Raw genomic sequence first — 24106 nt, 5'->3', positions numbered from 1 at the left:
TTTATCAGCAGTACATAGACAACATAATCACAACTAGCTCAATTTATCATATCATTTACACTATTAACTTCAGAATATCGCATTGAGTATCTTATACATGTAGGTAGAGGTATTCCAGTCTAAAAACTATAATGTCTTGATAAAAAATAGTAAAATTGAATAGGCATTTATAAAGCTAAAAGTTTGCCATAGTCTGATTGAAAATAACAGATTCAATTATCAAATTTAGCAATATCTTGTGAAAACATTAAATGCATGCTTTCATGATTAAAAAATGTCATAACTTTGTTTTTCCATCCATTTTTTAATGAACTTACGTGTTTTGTTTATCTAATTTTACTCTATTAAATCATACAATCTTCCAGTCTGGAATACCCCTAAGAAGAAACACTACATCCACAAGCCTCCGCTTTTCGCTTTACAATTTCTAAATTATTTGTCAACTAATCAATCTTTTTTCATCCACATGATTACTCAGTACTGATTTTGTTTCAATTTCACAGTCTTTAAGATATTTCTACCAGAGAATTTCGAATATAATTCACGATTTCATCAATATAGAAAAAAAAATCACTTTATCTATTTTTCTTATTTACATATATGAAGAGTGAGGATAGTACATACATAGAAATGTGATTAACATGTGAAATGAAATCGGACTACATACAAAATATTGTGATTCATTCAAATTTGTGTTGCTTTGCAAGAAATTTAAAAAAGTGACATTTTGTTTTTCAATTTCAAAATGTGACTGAATCTCTTGTCTTGAACATAATCATCCTCCAAAACTAGATGAGTTATGAAGTTTTGGGATAGATTATACATGGTACTGTAAAGTGTCTTTGATGACCATAATTTTCAAAATGTATGTGTGAGTGGCATTTTTTACAATGGTTTTTATTGTGACAATGCACTTGCAACAAGTATAAGATTTAGCTGTAATGTCACTAACATCACAAATGTAAAGCTGTGCATTATTTGTTTTTTATTTTATTTCATTTGTATCTTCAAGTATTATCTTGTTGCTGTGTCCAAACTTCAGTTTCGCTAATCATGGTCATACAAGTACTTTTGCATTAGCTTGTGCAAGCATAAGACTTAGCTGTAATGCCACTAACATCACAAATGTAAAGCTGTGCATTATTTGTTTTATTCACAATATTTTATTTCATTTGTATGATTTATTATTCTTCAAGTATTATCTTGTTGCCGTGTCCAAATTTCAGTTTCGCTAATCATGGTCATACAAGTGAAAAGATGCTTGGAAATAGTAGAATATATCTCAATTTTCATAGAGTCAATGAAATATATCCAAACTTACAAGTACAATATACATCCACAAAATATATCACTTCCTCTCATAAAAATAATGGATATAGCATGAAACTAAATGCACATGTGGTAACCGGTACAAACTATTCACTCCTGCGGCTATAATGAGTGTATATAAAGGTGTAGCAAAATATTCAATATATACATCAAAATTTATGATAAAATATTCATCCGTGTAATCATTAAAAACAGTATAAAAATCACACATTCTATTAAGTACACACAATTTGCAATTTGAGCGTCAAAAAATCTTCTTTGTTGCCGTACCTAAATTTCACTTCCAATTTTAGAAATATGAAAGTGACAAATTTCTTCTGGATTAACAAGATTTTCTTTTCCCTTTTTTCTTGTTCATTTGACTGAAAATATTGAGAACACACAGGATCGAAATGTAATTTAATTCTCATAAAACTCCGAAATTTCACGAACTGACAGAATCGGCCACAGACTTTTAATTAAGAAAATTCATAATTTGTATGAATTGAAAGACATTTATTTGAAGTGGAATGTGTTTAATTTCTCAAGCTCCACATAATCTTCAGAAAAGCTCTCTTCTTGTCTTGGAAAAGATGATTTTCATGTCCTGGCATATTGGATGATTTCCACATTCCGCTATGTTTAGTGAAACCAGGGCTTCTTCTTCTCACAAGAGTTGCGATTGATCCAATCAACCAAAACTAAGGAAAGCCAGCAACACCAACATCTAAAATGCATGTTTGTTAAAAATGTTTTCTAGATATGATGCACATTCATCATTCTCTTGACAATTTAGTGTGTTTCCTCGTTGTTTACAAAGAATTTGTGCAAATTTCCTGTAGGAAAAATTACAACATTGATGGCAACTCTTTGTAAGATAGGACCCGGTGCCCGTTGCAGAAAGAGTTGCAATCAATCGCAACTCTACAAATTTAGGCGCAACTTGATTTTCAACCAATCAACAGCGCGCATTTTGGACTTGCGATTAATTTTTTGGCTTGCGTTTAAACGCAACTCTTTCTGCAACGGGCCCCGGTAGTACAAAACACAATTAAGTACTTGACATGCCAAAAACATTAGTACTGTTATAAACACTGGAATTGTTTTGAGTCATGATATGCAATATTTAAGTAATCCTCCTGTGGAATGACCTCCCTGATACATTAGGAGAGTCTACCATACTAAAAGAAATTATGGATAAGAAAAATCGAGGAATTTACTCCTAACTTCATGCATTGCTGCCTCAAATGTAAGGGATAGATACTCCAGGCACTTCTACATAACAGTATAAAGACAAAGTAATTCTGGTATTCTCGTCTTGTATCTTTCAAAAGAGTTATCCCTGTACATGCATTTAATTTCACCCGGACTATGTATGTATATATGAGGTAACTATTTAGGATAGCAAAATCTGACAATATGCTGATTATGGTATTGTGCATGATGACAAAACGGTGAAATAATTTTCTCTACCAAATCAAAGAGTGTTCATTTGTTTTCAAATACATATGTGTATTATCCTATCAATCTGGACCTATAATCATCCCAAACTAATTCAAGATTGTCATTGACCACAAAAACCAAAAAGAGATATAGCTTTCTTTTTTTTCATAAAAATACATATTTGTGAAATTATTTATTCTATAATAAAATCTTGAAGAATCAAATACATAAGTACTGCATTGAGAGTTCTAAAAATTGTGTCTAAAAATATTCACCAAGTATTTGAATATGGTATGCATAATATATATATACATATTTACATAGGCGATCAGAATTTCATCATAAATGAAAAATATCATCAATTTGCTTATTGACCTGTTTTGTGTAAAAATAAATTCTTCCATTAATGTTTGTATGAAAATTCTTCAGAGGCAGACTGACCATCCCTCTGTAGGTCGCTTGCCTTGAGGGGGGGGGGGGGGGGGCTAGTGGGGAAGGGTGGGGTGCGAGGAGAGGATTGCAATTAGTGAAACCAGAATCATATATTTGCAAGCTCTTGGGGAGCAGAACCATCAAGCTTTTTCACCAAAGACACGCTTTGATCGTAGCCACAGGGTGATTTCAAGTTCAGTGTTAACCTTTTAGTGTTGGTGTTGGGCCAACTTTTACACCGGCAGAGCAGCACCAAACTTGAAATAAGACTGGTCCAGGGGCAAAGGTCACGAGGTGTTTATTTAGCATGTACATCAGTTTGTACGGGGAATGTGAAACCATTAAGATAGCAATCACGTACGAGTGTGATAGACATTTATAACCGGATGAGTGTTTCATAAAGCTGTTCGTAAGTTACGAGCGACTTTGAGAACGACTGGTGATCCTTTCTTACGAGCTAAATCATCGCCAATGAATATACCATTTACCATAAGGATTACCATTCATTCTCTAAGTGGCTATTACATTAACTTATGCACTGTTTGGTGGGTGTTTCATAAAGCTGTTTGCAAGTTACGAGCATCTTTAAGAGCGACTGGTGAACCTTTCTTATGTACTAAATAATCACCAAATGAACTTTTAATGGTGAATATCATTTACCACAATAAAGGATTACCAGTCGTTGTTATAAGTTGCTCTTAACTTATGAACAGCTATATGAAACAGTCCCCTGTAATATGTAATGTCACTGGAAATTGCCTTATGATACTAAACACTCATTATCTCACAATTCTAACTTGACGATTGCCAGAGGCCAAGCCGAGCTTAGCCTATATATATTGCAATATCACTGGAAATTGCATTATGATATAAAACACTCATTATCACACAATTCTAACTTGATGTTTGCCAGAGGCCAAGCCGAGCTTAGCCTATATATATATTGTTATGTCACTGGAAATTGCCTTATGATAAAAACACTCATTATCTCACAACTCGAACTTGACGTTTGCCAGAGGCCAAGCCGAGCTTAGCCAAAGGACTTCTCACCGGTATATCAAGTTTGCTCTCCCCCCTCAGAAATCTATAATACAGGTACTTCCAGTTATTATCACAAAATAAGGGGTCAGCAAATAATCCATTCCCCATTAGGGATACCACTTAGGCTTGATAATTTGAAGAAAAATAATCTGCAAATCATTACAAATTACACCTTTTGTCCATGAAAAGACATTTTCCCACGGCCAAAAATATGAAGAGAACTCTGATGCCGACTTAAGTCTCATGAGGCATCCCTGCCCCATGAACGCTGATGCCTATATTGCTTTAAACTATCAATAATGTGACATTCCATTTTACAAATTTCACAAGCAAATGGGCGATTCCATACATGTCGTACGGGACATTTTGACAATTTCTAGTTTCCTAGCCGGATGCCTGGGCAATAAAATTCTTTTTTGTCAATGATAAAGCTATTGTGGGTAGTCATGTGAAAAACTAATATCAAACACAAGAAAATGATTATGGGAAAATTATAGGTGAAAATGTTGTGTGTCGTACAGGAAGCAGAAATGTCCCGTACGACATGCAACATTTTAAGCTCTAATTCACCTATGGACAACATATTTTTGTTGGTTGTCAGTTTTTTGCATGTCTACCCAGTAGTACTTTGACATTACCACAAAGCAAATTGAAGTTCTTCATTCGTTCGGACAGCAGGTTGAAAAATGTTGTGAAAATGGCTGATTTTTCTAGCATGGAATCGCCCAAAGGGTTAATTGAAGCTGATGTTGTCGAGCCGATCTACGAAGGGCACAGGGACAGATCCCGTGTGAAATGGAACCGGTATTCAAGGTAATCATCTCCAACGTATTCATTCTCCAGTCTGCATACTGTGTTGTGATCCTGCAATGATTCATGGGTAACGATAAATAAGTTATAAATAGGGCCTGAAATTTGCAGAATAATTTTTCTATTTTAATTTTAAAAATGTCTTTAGCTTCGGTAAATCCCCCTCATACATCTAAATATAATGAAATTCATTACTAGTTTATATGGATGTGTTTGCAGAATAAAAGAATTCAAGCCCATCTTTATGTTTGGTGAATCGGTAAATTGCCAACTCGTCCATTCATCACATGGTCTACCTTCATGCCATTCCGTCCAACGGACATATATTATTCCGTATTTCGTCAAACAACCACTTGTTTCAATAACCATTTGGTCCAAGCATCACTTTGTGTAATCACCAGTTCGTCTATGACCATTTCGTCTCATAACCACTTGGTCTAATATTTGTTGTATTTTCATTCATTTTGCCCAATTTACACTTAGTCTAATTAGTCCAATTTGAAATTTGCAGAATAAAAGAATAATACAAGCCTATCTTTAGGATTGGTAAACCACACACCACATGGTCTACCTTCATTTAGTCTAATGCCATTTCATCCATCAACATGTCTGACAACCATTTTTTTTTCAATAACCATTTGGTCCAAACATCACTTTGTCTAATCACCAGTTCGTCTATTACCATTTCCTCTCATAACCAGTTGGTCTCACATTTGTTATTTCAATTCATTTTCCAAATTTACACTAATTTACATTTAGTCTAATTAGACCAAACTGATTATTAGACGTAGTGGTGAGTGTACGAATTAGCATTGGACCAAATGAAAATAAACCAGTAAATCCTCCTTCATACATCTAAATATAATACAATTCATTACTAGATTATATGAATGTGTGTGCCCTAATGCAATTATGATGTCGAGGAAATGAAATTGAATTGTGTTTTACTGGATAAATTTTGCAACTTTAAATGAAAATTCATTTTGATTGGGTGTCTGATGAGGAAATGAGTTTATCTGTAACGGTACTTCTTCACACCTACATATTTGAAATAATTACATTATAAGGGTTTATTTAACACCATGATTTTCTAGACCTCATGGAAGTATTGCTGAGATTTTTGGCAGTGTGCACAGCTCATTCTTGAGCGAACCTTAAAAATAAAACACTTTTTTTCTCCTTATTCTTCACCTCTCTTACTGAATTCATTCTACATTTAAACAAGTAAAATGTGATGGCTATTGTTGACCAATTTTCACAAGTTATAAATCATTTTTTAAAGACTAGGATGTGCTTATTCAAGCTCAATGAAAACTAAAAAAAATCATTTTGGACTTATTGTTGGTTTGGGGATGGTAGGTTACATGTATATATGGGCAATTCTGTAAAATAATCAACCTTTTTGTACATCCAACCCCCATTTTTTCCTTCACTTCATAAACTGACCAAGTCCTGATCATTTGAGAGCATTACAGATTGTCAAAAGAACAAGAAATCAGAGACAGAAAATTTCATGAAGGTCTCACATACATGTACATGGATACATGGGGCCGGAAGTACAAATATTATGGAATTGCCCATTATGAAATCTTCCATTTAGAGAAATCATATTCAATCTAACAATAATCCAACTCATTTTCCAATTTGACTATTTTCATCCAATTCTCAAATCACTGCTTATGTAAGTTCAATATATCATTTCCTCGCACATTTTCACAATATAAGATTGATTTTCTAATTTGTGCTTTTTATTTTCTAATTTATGATTCTCTATCTTGAGAATCTATCTCCTTCGAAAATTCATCAGATTTGTTTTTGCATTTATTTTCATCATTTTTTTTCCCTATTTATTATTGTCATTTAAGGTGTCTTCGTGCTCTATCTTTACCAGTGTTCCCAGTACATTGGTTGGTTGGGGAGTGGAACCACAGGTAAAAGTGATAACGCTTGCTCTCCTCTTTCTTGGCTGCTATCTGATAATAATAATATAAACAATTCTTGTACAGCGCATATCACATTATGAATAATGTCTCTATGCGCTTCCAAAGGACTTGGATATTATTACCCCAGCTGTAGCTTGGCAGCCGTAACTACTGAGATTACAGCGCACACGCATATCAAGGAATAAATTCCTGCCAGGTACCCATTCACCTCGCCTGGGTTGAGTGCAGCACAATGTGGATGAATTACTTGCTGAAAGAAATTACGCCACGGCTGGGATTTGAACCCACAACCCTCCGTTTCAAAGTCCGGAGACTTATCCATTGGGCCACAATGCTCCATGATGCACTGGGAGGACCTATACCAAATATTGCATTTATGATATTCTCCATAATTTTATGTAGTAATACTGATATTGTATTCTGAAGTGCCGAATAAATAAAATAACTAAATATGATACTAACCTGATCTGTAGCAGGCATGATCCTAAACACATAGGCACTGTTCTGATAGGCACCAACGGGTAGCTGCCACATGTGAGCAAAACCCTGAAAATATAAACAAACATCATGAGAAAGTCACGAAAAATTGACATTGCTGGCTCTCCATACATGAAATAATAATAATTGGCATTTATATAGCGCTTTATCAATCTACGACTGCTCAAAGTGCTTCACAATTATTATTACCCGGTCACTGGACTTGTAGCATATCAAACAGCCTGTTAGGTGAAAACTTGCTAAACCAACCACAATGACGGTTGTTTCCTACCGGTTCCCAATTAGCACCTGGGTGAGAGGGGTATAGTGTGGATTGACGCCTTGCCAAAGGACGCGAGGCCATGGTGGGATTCGAACACACGACCCTTTAATTACAGGGTGAAAGTCAGAACCGCTTGACCACGGCGCTTTCACTGTACACGTACATCTATAGCAGATTGATAAGATTTGTGACAATGGTGGTTTCCTTGTTTGTTTCAATAATTTGATTAAATAGCCAAAGTATTTATGACATTACTTGCTTTCCATAAATATTAATTTGAATCATTCACAACTGGTGACAATGCCAACATTTTAAACATAAAATAGATTTGATTCAATCACAAAATATCATGCATTACTGGCTATCCGTAAATATTTATTTGATTCATTCACAAAAAATGATGACAGTGCTGGCACTCCAATAGAATTGTGATAGTTCTGGATTTTCATACATAACATTAATTTCGTTATACTTGAATGATTAATTTAATCACAAAAATGACACTGGCAGCTTTCCATAGATGCCATTTACTACTGTACTACAGCAGATGATAATCAAATACTCAAATATGCTATATAGATGGATACACACTTACCATTGTGTGTTTGAATGGCTGTGAAGTTTCCAAAGATTCAATCGGCTCTGAGCAGAGAGAAGAACCGGTCCAGGAGCAGAGGACCATCACAGATTCTTCACTTGTACTAGGAATAAAAACAATCCAAGTAAGATGTTAGTCAGTCAATCATCCAGGTTCCAATCCGGTTAAGTCCCAGACTAGGGGGGTGGCCAGATTCACCTCACACTCGCAGAGATGACCCTCGCACCCTCTCTCAATTTAACCCTATTCAATGCATCCTCCTTCAACCCAACCCTCCTACACCCCTCCATCACTTGCTTCTTCTTTGTCTTCTTTTGTCACCCCCTTCCCCTTTGACCATCCTCCTCCTTCAACCCAACCCTCCTACTCTCCTCCATCACTTGCTTCTTCCATGTCTTCTTCAGTCACCCCCTTCCCCTCTGACCATCCTCCTTCAACCCAACCCTCCTACTCTCCTCCACCACTTGCTTCTTCCATGTCTTCTTCAGTCACCCCCTTCCCCTCTGACCATCCTCCTCCCTCAACCCAACCCTCCTACTCTCCTCCATCACTTGCTTCTTCCATGTCTTCTTTAGTCACCCCCTTCCCCTCTGACCATCTTCCTCCTTCAACCCAACCCTCCTACTCTCCTCCATCACTTGCTTCTTCCATGTCTTCTTCAGTCACCCCCTTCCCCTTTGACCATCCTCCTCCCTCAACCCAACCCTCCTACTCTCCTCCATCACTTGCTTCTTCCATGTCTTCTTCAGTCACCCCCTTCCCCTTTGACCATCCTCCTCCCTCAACCCAACCCTCCTACTCTCCTCCATCACTTGCTTCTTCCATGTCTTCTTTAGTCACCCCCTTCCCCTCTAACCATCCTCCTCCTTCAACCCAACCCTCCTACTCTCCTCCATCACTTGCTTCTTCCATGTCTTCTTCAGTCACCCCCTTCCCCTTTGACCATCCTCCTCCCTCAACCCAACCCTCCTACTCTCCTCCATCACTTGCTTCTTCCATGTCTTCTTCGGTCACCCCCTTCCCCTTTGACCATCCTCCTCCCTCAACCCAACCCTCCTACTCTCCTCCACCACTTACTTCTTCCATGTCTTCTTCAGTCATCCCCTTCCCCCTTGACAATCCTCAACCCAACCCTCCTACTCTTCTTCATCACTTGCTTCTTCCATGTCTTCTTCAGTCACCCCCTTCCCCTGTGACCATCCTGCTCCTTCAACCCAACCCTCCTACTCTCCTCCATCACTTGCTTCTTCCATGTCTTCTTCAGTCATCCCCTTCCCCCTTGACAATCCTCAACCCAACCCTCCTACTCTTCTTCATCACTTGCTTCTTCCATGTCTTCTTCAGTCACCCCCTACCCCTCTAGCCATCATCCTCCCTCAACCCAACCCTCCTACACCCCTCCATCATATGCTTCTTCCATGTCTTCTTCAGTCACCCCCTTCCCCTCTGACCATCCTCCTTCAACCCAATCCTCCTACTCTCCTCCACCACTTGCTTCTTCCATGTCTTCTTCAGTCATCCCCTTCCCCCTTGACAATCCTCAACCCAACCCTCCTACTCTTCTTCATCACTTGCTTCTTCCATGTCTTCTTCAGTCACCCCCTACCCCTCTAGCCATCATCCTCCCTCAACCCAACCCTCCTACACCCCTCCATCATATGCTTCTTCCATGTCTTCTTCAGTCACCCCCTACCCCTTTGACCATCCTCCTTCAAACCAACCCTCCTACTCTCCTCCACCACTTGCTTCTTCCATGTCTTCTTCAGTCACCCCCTTCCCCTTTGACCATCCTCCTCCTTCAACCCAACCCTCCTACTCTCCTCCATCACTTGCTTCTTCCATGTCTTCTTCAGTCACCCCCTTCCCCTCTGACCATCCTCCTCCTCCAACCCAACCCTCCTACTCTCCTCCATCACTTGCTTCTTCCATGTCTTCTTCAGTCACCCCCTTCCCCTCTGACCATCCTCCTCCCTCAACCCAACCCTCCTACTCTCCTCCATCACTTGCTTCTTCCATGTCTTCTTCAGTCACCCCCTTCCCCTCTGACCAGCGACCTCAACCGCCCTTCTAAAGACAGAGGCCCATATTCTGAAGTCGGCTTTAACTTAAGCTCAGGTTTAAAGTCGTGGTTTAAGTATGGGAAGCCAAAAGTATCAACATTGTTAGTAAGTTGTATGTTTCTTATGTTTACTGTGCTCTTTCCTGATTCATCGATGGTGAAGACAATCATCTATTTATACTTCCTAGACAATTATTAATGATTTGAGAGCCAAATAAGCTGAAGTATGATATCTCTGTTAGTGATTTATGTAACAATTGGCTATCCATACTTAAACCACAAATTTAAACCTGAGTATAAGTTAAACCCGACTTCATTTTACGGGCCTTTGTGAACAAGATAAGTAGCTGAGAGGCCTTTTATCAGCAATAAATCGAATCAATCAAATCCAATATCTCGGAATTATCGCACAGCCATGACGTCACAAGAGGGTGCACAAGGATTGAAATGCAGGAATTAAGATTCTGTACTCACTTCAAATACAGCTCCAGGAACCTTACTGGCAAATGGGCTGGTACAGCTATTTCATAGGTGAAGTTCCCATCTCTAAAGAGAAATACAAGTGAATGGAAACATTGATAAACGCATCTAACAATGAAATATCATAGGCTTGTTGGGGAAGTTTGATAGTCTGTAAAATTTTTTAATTGCACAAAGTAAATAAGATTGCATATTCGATCTGAAAATCAGAAAAATCCTTAGAGCCAGCAGGAATCAAACCTAACAATGTAATAATGGGAAAGACTAGATGTTAATCACGAAGATAAGCAGATGTGACTGTCTAAGTTGAAATTCTTGGGACCAGATAAATCTGTTCGACCTCAGAGAGAACTGACTTTGGCAAGGTAAATTAACCCATTGTTCTTGTGTTCTTCCTCATGCCATTTTCCCTTATTGTAACTTCTAGGCAGATTATCATTGACAATAAACGCTCATTACCACCACCACCACTACCAGCTCCACCACCATCAACCATCATCAATGTAGTCAATATTATCATCATCATCATCATCACCATAGTCATCACCATCACCATCATCATCACCACCATCATCATCACCACCACCATCATCACAACCACCACCATCATCACCATCATCATCGTCATCATCAACATCATCATCACCGTCATCGCCGTCATCATCACCATCACCATCATCATCACCACCATCATCACCATCATCATCGTCATCTTCTTCATACCATCATCATCATACCCACCATCACCATACCCACCATCATCAATATTCTCATCGTCATCATTATAAACACTTACGCAGTAGAAATGCAGCTTTCTCCACAGTTTGTCTCTGACGTACAGTGTTCTGGGCAGATTGTCTTTTCTCTGTCAACTTGGATGAAATTCACCTCAACTCCTGAAAGACAATCGGAAAACTAACAATATAAACACTAAAATGGGAAAAAATCTACAGGGGGTTCACCCTACTGATAACATACAATAATATACATGGGACGTACACGTTTCCTGTCAGTATTGACTGGAAATAACACTATTTTTCCCTTTTTGTTTTAAATAAAAGCAAAAAAAATTGAAAATGAGACAGACACCAAGAAACGTCATGCCTCCGGCAATCATCTAAGTAGGCGGAGGTAAAAATACATCCACTCCCTGTAACAAGTTGGCTCTGGCTGATAACAATCACTGGCATTCTCTAAATGACAATAACTGAACAAATTTACTCAAAATAATTGCTTGGACATAGTAGTATTTCTATCAGGTGTGGTTCTAGCCGGATTAGACACAATGGCCCGTATTCTGAAGCCGGGTTTAACTTAAACTCAGGTTTAAAGTTGTGGTTAAAGTATGGACAGCCAATTGTTACATAATCACTAACAGTAGAGATATCATACTTCAGCTCATTTGGCTCTCAAATCATTCATAATTGTGTAGGAAGTATAAATAGATGATTGTCTTCACCATCGATGAATCAGGAAAGAGCACAGTTAACATAAGAAACATACAACTTAATAAAAATTTTGACACTTATGGCTTCCCATAATTTTAGCACAGAGTTAGACCATGGTCTAAGTTAAACCTGACTTCAGAATACGGGCCAATAGCTTTAAGAGGCCGACTATGGTGCAAAAATAATATGGCCGCTAAAGTGGTATTGTGTTCAACCTGGCTAGATCCGCCACCGGTTCTTATCCTTACCCATGCTAGTCATCCTCTTCTTCCGACGTAACGTCGACCTTTTCTTCCTACTCTGCATGTTGACGGAGCCTATCCCCCCGGAGCTTCCGTTCTGAGGCATGGTGTCTGGTACGTCCACCGCAGGGGGTGCCGGTTCTCTGTTGGTCCCAGGCGGGACGGTGGTGGTGGTGCTGAGGGGTACACCCTGAGGGGGTAGGATGGGCGAAGCTACAGGTGGGATGATAAGAAGGGAAGGGGTACGTTATTGGATGTGTTGCAGTGGGTGTTTCATAAAGCTGTTTGTAAGGTTACACACGACTTACCGCAAAACTGGAACATGACCTCCACTGCCGAGTCAGCTACATAGGGATACATGTATATCATAGCACAAGAAAAGGTCAACAGTCATTCATATAAGTCGCTCATAACTTACAAACATCTTTTTTAAACATCCACTCGTTTGGACAAAGTGTTAGCTCCAGCTTCATATAGTCAAACCAGTCAATTGAGGCCACCAAACAGGGAAACAGAAAAAGAAAAGCCTCTGTAGACAGGTGACCTTCATTGACAGCGTCTATAACACATGTTCCTTCCTTATGGAAGGCAAGTATGGTGGCCACAAAAGACATCCCTACCCTTTGGGTGAAATGTTGATTTTAGAACGGCCATGTTAGCAATTTGAAGGGGGAAGAATGGAGAGAGAGAGAGAGAAAGAGGAGGTCAACCCAACTTACCCTGCAGTTGAAATGTTGAGTCCTGGGGCGTTTAATCAATTTTTGTCATCTGACAAGTTGTCAGATCTGACAACTTTCCTCAATGTTGATTGGCTGAGATGCACCATTACTATGGTAACTCTCAGATAAAACCTGACTTGCCGGACAACACATCCGACAAATCCTTTAATGAAATGCTCTCCAGAGCTATGTTAGCTATAAGACGGTGTAGAATGCAGATGAAATGTCGAGTTGAGAGCTGCTATATTAGGTATGAGAGGGGCTAGAATGGGGGGGGGTCAACCCTACTTACCCTGCGGGTGAAACGTTGAGAGATGCTATATTAGTGATAGGATGGGGTAGAATGGGGGGGGTTACCCCTACTTACCCTGTGGGTGAAACGTTGAGTTGAAAGCTGCTATATTATACTAGCTATGAGAGGGGGTAGAATGGGGGGGGGTTACCCCTACTTACCCTGCGGGTGAAACGTTGAGTTGAGAGCTGCTATATTCGCTATGAGAGGGGGTAGAATGGAAGTCATATCGGTCACAGCGATGCAGCAATACACTGGAACTGGGGTAGGTTCTGAAAGACAAAAACAAAAATACTCCACATTTAGAGATAAATTCCAATTCTGGTAGCGATCTCAAAATGACTTTGTACAGAATCTAATATAATGACCACCAAAGTGTCTGTTTGTATTGATTGAGGAAAGATTATGCATAAAATACATATGCATACAATCACACAGTAGACACATTAGACAGAGTGGGGTGAGATTGACAAAGCTGGCGTAGACCAGGGTCCCCGTCTTACAAAGAGTTATGAATGATCCGCTCAATCATAACTATGGAAAGCCAGCAAATTGTTTGTTCAAAATAAAAATCTAGATATGAATGTATATCCATAAATTCATTGATTTCTTGACAATTTGGTGTGTTCTACTTTTTTTACAAAGGACATTTTGTAAATTTCCTGCAGAAAAAATTATGACACCGACGGATTTCCATAATCACGAGTGATTGCTGATGTGGTTTACTGTACACCATGTGGAGTGTTATAGAAACAGTGGATAGAAGAAGAGAAGAAGTGGATAGGCGAGAAAGTGGAGATTTGAGAGTAGAGTATTCTTTCTTGAAAATAGTCCTGAAAAGGACTGTAAACCAGAAGGAATGTTGAGTGAGGACAGCTTGAGTAGTAGAGCTGATGAGGAGATGCTGGCTTGAGTCGGCGAGTAGAGATGATGAGTGGTAGAGAGACTCGACGTTCCTTCTGGTTTACAGTCCTTTTCAGGACTATTTTCAAGAAAGAATACTCTACTCTCAAATCTCCACTTTCTCGCCTATCCACTTCTTCTCTTCTTCTATCCACTGTTTCTATAACACTCCACATGGTGTACCGTAAACCACATCAGCAATTGTACATGCCACCATGCAAACCTTCAAACAACATCTTACGAGTGATTGGATCAATCGTGACTCCTTGTAAGACGGGCCCCTAAGACGTTGGTGGCGCTCTAACAGCGACATTTACCTCACTTCGAGTTCTGTTTTCATCCTTTATTTTCATAGTTTTGGATCATGACTGTACCTTTTACTGAGCTGCAACTGTGTTACTGTGCCATTTCTCTGATAATTTTTATTTCCATCTTTGTTATATACCCACTCTCTTTAACTTTGTTCCTGTCTCCCTCTCTTCCTATTATTTCATTTTGTCTTGCGTTCTAACATGTTCTCACTACATGTACTTCATTCTACCTCTGAGGCTTCCTTCTCATATGCTGGGTATTTCAATTACTTTCATATTTATGTATAATTATTTTGTGGAATAATTTCTTTTTGATATTTGCCTATTTTATTCCAAGTTGTTGTATATCTTTTATATGTCTGTATATACCTTTTGTAAACTGAATGTAATTAAACCTTTGGCTGCTATTTTCAGTGAATATTTGAAATAAATAAACCATTCAATCCTTCAATCAAACCCCTGGGCCCCGTCTTACAAAGAGTTACGATTGATACAATCAAATGTAACTATGGAAATCCATCAGTGCCAAAAAAAATTACTACAGGAAATTTGCAAAATGTCCTTTGTAAACAAAGAACACACCAAATTGTCAGGAAATTGATGAATTTATACATGTAGATATACATTCATATCTAAAAAAAAAATTTGACAGACATGCATTTTATGTTGACTTTGCTGGCTTTCCATAGTTTGTAAGACGAGCCCCATTTTTTTTGTCACATTGAAACAACTTTTTGAAACATTTCCCAAATCGCATTTTACTTTCGGAATACAATAACAATATTTTATATTTAATATTTCATGTTTCTATTCGCTTATTACCCAAGTCATCGGATCCTGGTATGCACTTTCTCTACTCCCTGGGGGCATTCCAACTAGAGTTTCAGGACTCAATAGCTAGGCACATTGCATTGGCCACTGCATCCTAGTGAGTACCCTTTTAGTACCAGGGTGGAGAGTGGCAAACTTTGGATTGAGATTTGATGCCTTGCCAAAGGACGCTACACCATGGTGGGATTCAAACACACGACCCTCTAACTACAGGGCGAGAGTCAGCACTGCTACACCACAACGCTTCCATGATCTCATTATACAAAAGAAATTGCGCATACCTTTCCGTGTCTGGGGTGTAGTGGTGCGGAATGTGGACGTCTTGGGACCTAGGGTGGTCATGTTGGTCATTGATGGAGCAGAAGATCTGGTAACAAAAAATGTTTGATGTAATAGAAGGTGCCAGAATTATAATTCATGATTTCAAATCAGTAAACTCACTTCAGCCTTCTAGCAGTTCTTCAGTACATAGATGTCAATGAGTCATAAAGAACAGAGTACCAGAACAAATAAATTGTTGAATAACATATCTCAAATTAAACTAAAGTATAACTATCAAAGCAATCGAAAAGGAAATACATCACAAAGTATATATGAACAAAATACTACTAAAATTGTGGGATACGATGGCAAAACACCATAGCTTAATTATCAAATAGTCGGGTCATAATTCTTCTTTAAAATTGGTCTCATAAGATTGTACAATTTCATATACATGACTTATGATTATGAAATGAAAATTATGGCAGAAAACATCAAAGGAGGGAGGAGGGGGGGGGGCTTTTTCCCCATCTTTAAAGGGTTACAAGAATATAACTTACAACATGCTGACTGCATCATCGTTCGTCTCCAGAATGTAGAGAGTGGCAATGGCAGCAAAACTAAAACCAAGAAAATTGAAAGGAGATGAATCAGGATCGCATTGAATTTATCTTTTGTATATGAATATAGAATAAAGGCGGTGACAGTGGTCCTGGTTGCAGTGGTAATGATGTGGTGGTGTTAGAGGAATTATATTTCGCACCAGGTACCCATTCACATCACCAGGGTTGAGTGCAACACAATGTGGGTTAATTTCTTGCTGAAGGCAAACATGCCATCGCTGGGAATCAGACCCATGTCCCTCGGATTGAAAGACGAGAGTCATAACCTCTGGACCATGCCGCCCACTCTAAATTTGAAAATCATCCATCCAAGTAGCTCAGAAAACACTCGAATAATCCTTGGCCCTAATCACAGAGCTGCCAACCTGAACAAGAACATTTCAGTATTTTCTAGGCTGAAAATCAGTATTTTGGTGAGAAAATTAGTATTTTCACAGGAATACCAGAGGACAACACATAAACTTAAACTTTAGAAATCAGTATTTTGCATGAAACCATCAGTATTCTTCTCTATTTTCAGTACTAAATACGGAAAATCAGTACTACTTGGCAGCTCTGTAATCACCATACATGTCATATTAGGCAAACATTAATGCTAAAAAATATGCTATTCATTACATAACTTTTAAACAGTTAATCATAAACATTGACAAAGTATGAAAGGGCCTGTAAGTAATGTTGTAACCCGCTCCCGTTGCGGTACGGGTTAACCTGCCGGTATGCCCCAGATCGCGGGTTGAGGGCCGGGCCGAGTTCATTCTTAAACCCGCGGACCGTCATACGAAAAAAAGGGAGAAGTAACGATGCATAATAAAAATATTAACAATGAAAATTGAGTTAGGATCATGTGCTTCTTACGTGGCGGATTCTTTTAGACGTAGATATTTCCTTTAAAAAAAAATGCTGGCGTATTTTTGTCTTGTGAACATTGAACAGGACTGAGACAGTTCGACATAATACATCAAATTGCTCTTTCAAAGGAGTGCCAGTGCAGCGCAGTCAAAATCAATCGCATATTGAATTAAGCTAAAAGATAAACACAGCTTAAGATAAAAAACGAGCTGTTTACTTAAGTTCATGGGCGCCTTAGTGCACGTTTGTATTAGTTTACAAAGAATTGGAAGAAATACAAAAACAGAAGGAACTAATATGGAGATATACAAGAAGAAAAAATTGACGTTATCATTATCCAGGTATTTATTTCAATTTTGATTTCTTTATAGACGAGGTCCCATAGAATTGAATATTGTAATTATGATTGTTGTGAGTCGCCGTGTACTATGATATCTCTTATACAGTGAATCACGAACATTAACGAAGTATGAAAGGGCCTGTATCCCATGATAAGGCCCTATCACACGATAGACTACTCACCAGAAGAGCATGATAAGAATGAGGGCTACTATGAGAAGCTGCATGGAACGCGGAGAGAGACAGGGAGTGATGTCAGATTGACCTTTGCCCTTCTTACTGTTGACGCTCCCATTCCGGTTGTGACGGGACTTGTCCTTACCCCCGGCCGACTTCTTGCTGCCGTCCCGGCTGCGATAGGAAAAGAATGCAGTAAGTGAAGTAAATTGAGAGCTAATTCTGTAATGGATTATCAATTGACTGATCTTGTCATACAAATAATTAGGAATATATCTTAATTCTGCTAGCTTAATTTATCTTATCATTCTAAATCTTATTTCATCACAATCAACTCCTCTTCCTTTTTATTTTCTGTCTTTTGTTTTTGAAAAGCTGATCAGTCACCTTTTATTTTTGTTTTATGTTGCTCCTCTGTCTAACCCAGGCAGTTCAATGGCAAAGAACACTTTTAGTCAACTTTCCTTTGGCAATAACAATAACAACAATGGTTACAACAACAAGAGCAACAACAACAACAACAATAGTGTATCAGGGAACAGTCTTGGGATGCACATGGAACAAGTAAAGGGATCTTCTTCTCACTACGCCCTCCTAATCTCCTCTCTCACTGTTCTTTTTAACACACCTCCTATGTATCTCTCTTTCCCTCACCTAAGCGTACCCACACTGGTGTTCGATTTCTGACTATCCACTCTCTTCAGCTTTTCCAGCATCGCTCGATCTCCCCCTCTCTTTCCCCCTACCACCCCCCTTCCCCTCACTCTCCCCTACCCCTCTCTCTCCCCTTTTCCATCTTTTTCTCTTTCCCTCACCTCAGTGTGCCCACACTAGTGTTTGACTTCAGACTATCCACCATCTTCAGCTTTTCCAGCATCGCTCTCTCTCCCCCTACCCCCTCCCCCTCTCTTTCCTTACCATCCCCTTCCCATCACTCTCCCCCTACCCCTCTCTTTCCCCTTTCCATCTTTTTCTCTCTTTCCCTCACCTCAGTGTGCCCACACTGGTGTTCGACTTCAGACCATCCATCCTCTTCTGCTTTGCCAGCTTCACTCTCTCTCCCCCTACCCCCTCCCCCTCTCTTTCCTTACCATCCCCTTCCCATCACTCTCCCCCTACCCCTCTCTTTCCCTCACCTCAGCGTGCCGACACTGGTGTTTGACTTCAGACTATCCACCCTCTTCAGCTTTTCCAGCATCACTCTCTCTCCCCCTACCACCTCCCTTCCCCTCTCTTCCCCCTACTACCACCCCCCCCCCATGCCCCTTCCCGTCTCTTTCCCTCACCTCAGCGTGCCCACACTGGTGTTCGACTTCAGACTATCCACCCTCTTCAGCTTAGCCAGCTTCTGATTCATCTTCTCCAGTTCATCAATCCTCGTCTCCAGGTTATCGGTCAGTCTGACCAGCTCCTTGACCGCTCCCACGTTCTCCATGTAGATCCTATCCTTGTTGACCACCAGGAAGTGCTCGATCTTGGCCCCGTTGGGTAGGCTGACTGTCCCTGTCTTCTTGACAGCGTCCGGAAGGATGTCCATCACCTCCTGAGCAATGACCCCCGTCTCCACCTGGTCGCACTCGGGTAGGCCAGCCTGCTCGGCGAACTGGGGGATGTACTTGTAGCGCATCACACGCATCTTGTTGATGTTCTGGAGCTGTTCTCTAGGATCCAACTGGTAGAAAAAAAACAAATAGAATGATAATCTAAGCTCCATGGAGAGCGGTTTATAATAAAAGCACTTGTCGAATGTTTTATATGGCAGTTACCATAGTAACAGTCAGACTCCAGCACTTTTCACCCAATCAAAATGAAGAAAATATTGTCAGATTCATCAACTTGTCTGATAACTAATGTTGATGAAATGCTCCCCGATGCACAGCAAACTGACCGGGGGCCTGTCTTATAAGAGGCTTACGACTGCGCCAACTTTGCCATTTTTTTTTCAATCACCCCTCTACGCTCTCTCCATTTCAGTTGTAATGGTGTGTCCTTGATCTACTTTAGTTTTCTTTTCTCCAATCACCAATGTATAATCGTTTGATGTAAATTTGATTGTGACATGTTATATATTGTGTATCTGTAAATCTTTTATTAGTCCTGTACTTCGTCCTAAATAAAGAGTAACCTGGACTTATTTTAATTGTATGTAACTTACCTTTGTTTTGTTTTGAATAAAGATGATCCTTGAAAAAAAATAGTAACTTTGCCATGCAATGGTATCTTTCATGATATCCTAGATTTTGATTGGCTGTTGATCAGCGTTACCATGGTAGTTACCATTGGATGGCAAAGTTACCATAATAGTAACTTTTATGCAACGAGGGCCAAGATCCACTTTTACTATCACTGTTTAATTAATTCATATTCTCACCTCTTGGAAGTCTTCTTTAGCTCTCTTATCGGAAGGCTGCATCACGTGACCTGTGACCTTCAGGTTGCCATGGACGACCAACGCCTCGTCGGGTCTCTCCGTGTTTATTCCAACTTTACCCTGGAAAGTTAGAATTGTGGGTAAAGTTTCAGTGACAAATGCTTGAATTATTTTTGTCATGCCTCAAAAAGTTGATGGAAAGTTAAGTTATAATTGATGTACGATCATAATGTTCCATGGTATGAATGGTCTCCTTGCAAATGTCTGAGGCACGCTTATCGATATTCCTTCTATATCTTTTCATTCCTGTTATGTACATGCTGCTCATTTTGTTTGTTGAATTCGTATAACAGACAATGAGGAGAGTCTTGAATCAGAAATAATAATTTCTTTGAGGAACTCTCCACGCCTCTGCTCTTGTTTGTGTTACACAGTTGTGCTCAAACAGTGAAGCCCGCAACATCATGCACTCCTTCATGCTGAGTGTTGAATGTAGACGACAACACTACAATCGCTACAATGTTCAGTGAGCCCAGAGAAACAAACTATTGAATGCAATATTTAATCACCTGACTTCACAATTAAAAATCTAAAACATGGCAGAACTTCAACAATTTAGGTTTCACTAATTTTCAAACAACACTGTACATGCTCCCCAATCTGTTTCTTGAATTTGTTTAACAGCCAATGAGCAGTCTTTAAACAGAAATAATTTCTTTTAGGTAATCCCCAGGCATTGGTTCCTGTTTGTGTTATATGTATATTATTACATTTTTTCTAAAAAAATTGTTATCCTGTCATAACACATTGTTATGTGTCCCAGGTGGGTGTTTCATAAAGCTGTTCGTAAGATACGAATGACTTTACAAACGACTGGTGATCCTTTCTTGCGCTCTGTGATATCCCTATATAATTGAGTTGTGACCTAAGAACATGTTCCAGCCATGCGTAAAGTTGTTCGTAACTTTGCGAACAGCTTTATGAAACACCCACCTGGATATTAAATATTCAAACGAACTGTTGACTTACAGAATGGAATATAGTATCCTGGTTCGATCCCTTTTGCCAGATAACATCAACGTCGCTCTCAAACTGTCCTGGATTTGAGGCCTGGAAAGGAAAGAAAAACAACAATTAACCCATTGCCTACTGAGAGGTGTGATTCCTATACAAAGTGATTTAGGACATAAACAAATCAGTACCCAACAGGTTAATAATAATAATATTCCACTTTTATATAGTGATTAGTACATAGGAACATCTCAAAGTGCTTTACAGATATATTACATGTATCACCAAGGTCAAAGAATCCTGTCTTGCCTGCACATAATGCACATAAGGTATGCACTTTCTCCTCTCCCTGGGGAGCATTCCAACAAGAGTTTTCAAACTCAACAGCTTGGCTTACTACATAGACTTATGCATCCTACCAAGTACAAGAGGCATATTTGAACCTCAAATCATAACACTTAGCAAGCGAAAAAACTCAATTACTCATCGAAGCAACCTTAATATGGAACAAAAAGGAAACTCATGACAACAAAACCTGTTCATACATGTAGATTTGATTTAGTATTATTCTTAAACAAAATGAACTACATTAAGAAATAAAAGAGGCATACAGAGATGTAAAGAGCCCTAAAAATCTTACCATCATCATCGAGATAAATGCTAGTCTCAGGAATTAAATTGAAAAGTCATTTTTGTAAAAAAAAATTGTGGATACATGATTTAAACATCCAAGCAACTTACCCTAACAATGATCCTCTCGGAGACCTGCGATGCCACTACATATTTCTCATGTCCACAGTGAGCCTGGATCGAGACTACTAGCATGAAATACCTCTGGTCGGGATTGGGCTTGCCTTTCTTTCTCATGTTATTCGAAGTGGTCTCGCTGAAGTGGAGACGACCTATTGTGACCTTAACAACGTTCTCTGGATGGATTTCAAGTCTAGAGAAGAAAGGAAAGAAAGTGCATGAATATTATCTCATGTTCACCCAGGGAAGCCACTACAGTTTTATTAGATGGTCTCCCAGCACTGGGTCACCATTCCCGGTATATCAATTATGAAATGAAAATTTCAATCTCCTATTGCTTATCAAATGCCATGAATGAAAGAAATAAAGGACCAAATTCACAAAAGATGATCTTGAATATATTGATCTGAAACAATCATGGTTTAAGCAGATTTCACGCATTACTTATGCTTCATTAACATGTCTGCTGGGAAAGAGTCCAATAATGAATGTGTGCTTTTGTCACAGAGGAGTAAATTCAAATGTATTACTAATACTATGGTTTTTCTTCTTCCGTTATTATCTTCAAAAGGCTAAAAGAGATTAAGATATACACAGACAAAAAAAAAAAAAGGGGCTCTGGTAGGGACAGTGATTTTCTGTTTCTAAAAAGTGCCTTTTCCGTTTCAGAAAATCTCAAATTACGTTTCAGCATGTCTGAAACGGAAATTCTGTTTCCCCATAGACTTTGTGTACATGAAAAAGTGACAATTCCATTTACATAGAAAACCAATACGCAATGAGTAGCGATGTCAAAATGCTAGCGCTGGTCAAAATTTGCATCTACCAATGTTCTAACATCGCTTTAAAATCCATTTTAATCAAAGAGATTCAAGCTCACAAACTATTTAGAGAAACATGATCAACATGAATACACCCTCACCTTTCATGTTATTAGCATCAATTTATGGTTAAATGGGATTTTATTGCTGATTTGGGGACTTTTCGGACATCGTTTTGAGCAGTCGACGACTTCCGCCTATCCGCTATTTTGGATTTGTTGAATCACCGTGATCATGATATTGTGAGCGAACGCAGAGGGCGTTTGAAAAGCCACTTTCCGTTTCAAAAGGCCGATTCCGTGAATTCCGTCCGTTTTCCGCGATCGCGGAAAATCAATGTCCCTACTCTGGCAATTTGGCTCTTGTAAGGCTCAATACAGGAGGGCATCCCTATTCACTGCAATAGGTTGTGTAAGAAAATGAAAAAAAAAAAAACTTGCCCAGAGAGGGAAAAGGGAAGGTGGCTGCGTTCACACTTACTTTGCAGGTACGAACGGTTTCTTGCTTCGATCTGCCTGGCTCTGTTCAACTCTGATGTAAGAATTCATCGCTTCCACCTTGATCCCATTGATGTGAATGCAGACACTGTCAATAGTCTTGGTACCAGACTCGGTCTGAACCATCTGGGGGATGCCGTTAACACAGAGATGAGCAGTTACCTGAAAAGAAGAGATTACAACGATTAATTAAAGTCGGTCTAAATCTTCTGTAAAGGGTAAAAACAAAATGGAAATAAACTCAAGTGTCATCTAACATTCCGTGGCATCTCGCCAATTTGCAGAGAATCTTTTTTCAAATAATTTCCCTGCAAAAATTCAATTTTATTCAAAAGGTATTTAGTGCCCTCTCCTCCTAATGATTTTTTTTTTTTAATTTAAAAATCGCCCTTTCAGCTCTTATCTTGAAAATTTAGCGATTGACATTTGGAGGCTGCAAAGATTACATCCTCAAATCGTCATGTTAAATGGCAAAACTAATTGAGAAACCATCATTCTCTGCAAAAATTCAATTTTATCTAGCACCCTATTTCTGTATTGATTTTTTAAATCTGATAATGAATGCTCTTTTAGCACTTATCTAATATATTAAGAGATGGACATCACGATGCTGACCATGATTATATCCTGAAATCCTCATGCAAAATGGCAAAATTAATCCAGAACACATATATTTTTTCATAGAGTGGCTTGGCTGATAAAACCTCGTATCTCAAAATAAAAAAAGTTTGAGGGCACCCTAGAAAAGGCTGTATTATAAAAAAAAAAAATTCATACAATCTAG

The 24106-nt window shown here is 39.0% G+C and overlaps 1 protein-coding gene across 2 annotated transcripts in view; it reads right to left on the bottom strand.

The window, feature by feature from the left end:
* Positions 1–2918: 2918 nt before the first annotated feature.
* The window catches only part of LOC121421737 (myelin regulatory factor-like), a 32541-nt gene continuing 11353 nt past the window's right edge, over positions 2919–24106 (bottom strand). For both annotated transcript variants that reach the window (XM_041616528.1, XM_041616527.1), the window contains 15 exons: positions 23306–23484; positions 21996–22197; positions 21273–21353; positions 20244–20363; positions 19159–19544; positions 17879–18046; positions 16442–16501; positions 15902–15987; positions 13737–13847; positions 12571–12777; positions 11671–11770; positions 10869–10940; positions 8333–8438; positions 7440–7523; positions 2919–5088 (listed from right to left, as the gene is read on the bottom strand). In XM_041616528.1, the coding sequence (XP_041472462.1) occupies positions 4987–5088; positions 7440–7523; positions 8333–8438; positions 10869–10940; positions 11671–11770; positions 12571–12777; positions 13737–13847; positions 15902–15987; positions 16442–16501; positions 17879–18046; positions 19159–19544; positions 20244–20363; positions 21273–21353; positions 21996–22197; positions 23306–23484 (2064 nt within the window). In that variant the 3' untranslated portion in view covers positions 2919–4986. The remainder of the gene's footprint in view (positions 5089–7439; positions 7524–8332; positions 8439–10868; positions 10941–11670; positions 11771–12570; positions 12778–13736; positions 13848–15901; positions 15988–16441; positions 16502–17878; positions 18047–19158; positions 19545–20243; positions 20364–21272; positions 21354–21995; positions 22198–23305; positions 23485–24106) is intronic.

This window comes from Lytechinus variegatus, chromosome 9 (assembly GCF_018143015.1).
Source record: "Lytechinus variegatus isolate NC3 chromosome 9, Lvar_3.0, whole genome shotgun sequence".
NCBI lineage: Eukaryota > Metazoa > Echinodermata > Echinoidea > Temnopleuroida > Toxopneustidae > Lytechinus > Lytechinus variegatus.
The sequence above is the reverse complement of the archived record's forward strand: the minus strand, read 5'-3'. Positions and strand labels throughout refer to the sequence as shown.